General features: G+C 58.7%; 1 protein-coding gene across 1 annotated transcript; it reads right to left on the minus strand.

Moving 5' to 3' along the window:
• Positions 1-553: 553 nt before the first annotated feature.
• On the minus strand, positions 554-1587 carry TSPAN10 (tetraspanin 10). Its single transcript, XM_023748754.1, has 2 exons — positions 1505-1587; positions 554-1132 (listed from the first exon to the last, which is right to left on the minus strand). Exons 1-2 carry the CDS (start codon positions 1538-1540, stop codon positions 554-556), a joined length of 615 nt encoding a protein of 204 aa, XP_023604522.1. The 5' UTR covers positions 1541-1587.
• Positions 1588-2330: the final 743 nt, after the last annotated feature.

Raw genomic sequence — 2330 nt, forward strand, 5'->3', positions numbered from 1 at the left:
AGTAATATAACAAACTAAATAATATCTATATCCTTCCAGAGCTAAAGACTACAGTTGAAACCTATATGTAATAGACACTTGAATTAGATGTATGTGTTAATAGGTACCGGAGCTGGGTGATACTAATGAGACCAGTGAATATGCTGTTCGGGTGCCCAGGGTCCGGGGACCCCACTCTGCACGGGACACCTCCTCCCACCTCCACACCTTTCCAGGGCCACACACGGGCCTGAATGCACACGCATGAGGCACACAGACGTGAGTCCACACATGCACACGTGCACAGGCACACAACTGTGCACACAGACACAGACACGCACACACCGTGGCAGGAGAACATCCTGAATTAACCTAAAAGCTATTTTCATTTGACACTGAGATGGTTCGTGTGCCGTCCTTATTAAAAAACTCCCAAAAGTGACTTCCTAGGTGCTGGCTGAGCTTCTGCATGGCCACCTGAGTGTGCACATGGGTGGGTGTAGGAGTGTGTGCATGTGGGCGTGTGTAGGAGTGAGTCCATGTGGGTGGGTGTGCCCCCTCTGGGCATGAGGACTCACAGGTTCTGCTGCCAGTCCTGGTAGGAGGCCGCCCCGCAGCACTGCAGCCCGAGCTGGACTTGGTCCATGAGGAAGCACAGGTCAGGGTCATCCTGGTAGTGGGTGATGGCCACGTGCAGGGCGCGCTCCAGGCCGGCCTGCAGGGGGCCCCAGAGGGCCACCACCAGGGCCCCTGCCAGGGCCTCCAGCACCAGGAAGGCCAGGAGGCCCCCGGAGAAGCAGCGCAGCAGGCAGGCGTTCTCACAGAGGGCGCCCAGGCAGCCGGCCAGGCTCACCGCGCTGACCGCCAGCCCCCCCAGCACCAGCCCCAGCATGGGGTCTGCAGGCAGGGGCCCCCCCCAGCTGCTCCCCAGAGAGCCCTTGACAGCCAGGCCCCAGAGCCCGATGGCCAGGGCCAGCAGGCCGAGCAGAGAGAAGAGGAAGTTGGACAGAAAGATCAGGCACTGGAGGCAGCTGCTTCTCAGCGGGAGGGAGGGGGCCTGGCCTCCCCCCAGGCCTGCCCTCCAGGCCCGTCCCTCCTGGAGCACTGGGCCCAGGCAGCTGGCAGGGAGGGGTGGCTCCTGGCCCCCAGCATCCTGCAGAGGGAGGAGGGCCAGGGGTCAGAGCCTGCAGGGCGAGGGAGCGGTCAGTGGAGGGGGCAGTTCAGAGACCCTAGACAGCCAGGGACATGGGCATGGGGAAGGGGCGCCGGGGAGGTGAGGGGGCTGAGGAGTCGGGTGTTGGAGGCGGGTGGGGAGGACGTGAGGGAGGCCCGAGGCCCCGTGCTTTCCTGGGGGCATGGATGCACCCCGAGCTGGGTCAAATGCAAGGGCAAGGCTGGGCCACACCCCAGAGTCCAAACGGGGTGCGGGGCGAGGTGAACAGCCCACCCCAATCCTAGCAGCTCCTACGGGCCTTGGGCTTGGGGACATCTCCAACCGGGGGAGGCCGCCAGGGCACTGACTCACCTGGGACAGCAGGGGGCTCTTCTCGCCCTCCTCCATCCGCCCCTCCCCCCAGGACAGGTGCGCTGGTCTCTGCGGCCCCTCTGGCGGGGACACAGATGCGGGGCCGGTGCTGTCCTGTGCCCACCACTCTGGGAGCCGGGAGCTCAGGGCCGGGTGAGCCGATGCCGCGTCACGAGGGGATCATGTGAGGAATCACAGTTTAGGGCCCAGGACCGCCCCTGCTTGTCCAGACGCAGCCGCCTTTCTTTCTGAGCCAGTTCTCAGCCTCACTCTGTGGGCACCAAGGGGTGGGCTGCCTCATGGCCATCAGATTTTGTAATCCAAAGAAAATACAATAATTTCAAGAGAAACATCAGAAGTGCTTTATTCAAAGTAATGTCCATCGCTAGCTACACATTTCCCCCATCTTTCAGGTGATTTGTGGATACCGTCCCAATAGAACTTTTCTTGTTTTGAGGCAGACCATTCAGAGACCCAAATTTCCACTTCTTTGTACGTTTTGAAGTGCTGCTCAGAAAACGCATGTGCCGTCGATCAGAACAAGTGGTCATCTGAAGGAGCAATACAACAAAACAGCATACATATCAAATCGCATATATATCAACATATGTGTAACTCCGTCTAGTGAAAAAAAATCCGCATTATTAACCGGTACACCTAGTACGTATTAAAAAAACAACAAACAAGCAAACAAACAGAAAACCCCCAAGGGGTAGGACTTTGTCATGGTGACCACTGTGCCCCGTGCCTAGTACGCCCTAAGGAAAATCAGTGTAGCCCCGGGCGGTGTGGCTCAGTTGTTTGGATTGTTGTCCCATAAACTGAA

This window comes from Myotis lucifugus, unplaced genomic scaffold, assembly GCF_000147115.1.
Source record: "Myotis lucifugus unplaced genomic scaffold, Myoluc2.0 scaffold_1773, whole genome shotgun sequence".
In the NCBI taxonomy this organism is placed as follows: domain Eukaryota; kingdom Metazoa; phylum Chordata; class Mammalia; order Chiroptera; family Vespertilionidae; genus Myotis; species Myotis lucifugus.

What these genes read in the sequence shown, in the direction of transcription:
- TSPAN10 (XM_023748754.1), bottom strand. Translation starts at nt 1,540, where the DNA reads ATGGAGGAGGGCGAGAAGAGCCCCCTGCTGTCCCAG. An exon ending in AGAGCCCCCTGCTGTCCCAG is followed by an intron (nt 1,133 to 1,504) that starts GTGAGTCAGTGC and finishes CTCCCTCTGCAG; the next exon opens with GATGCTGGGGGCCAGGAGCC.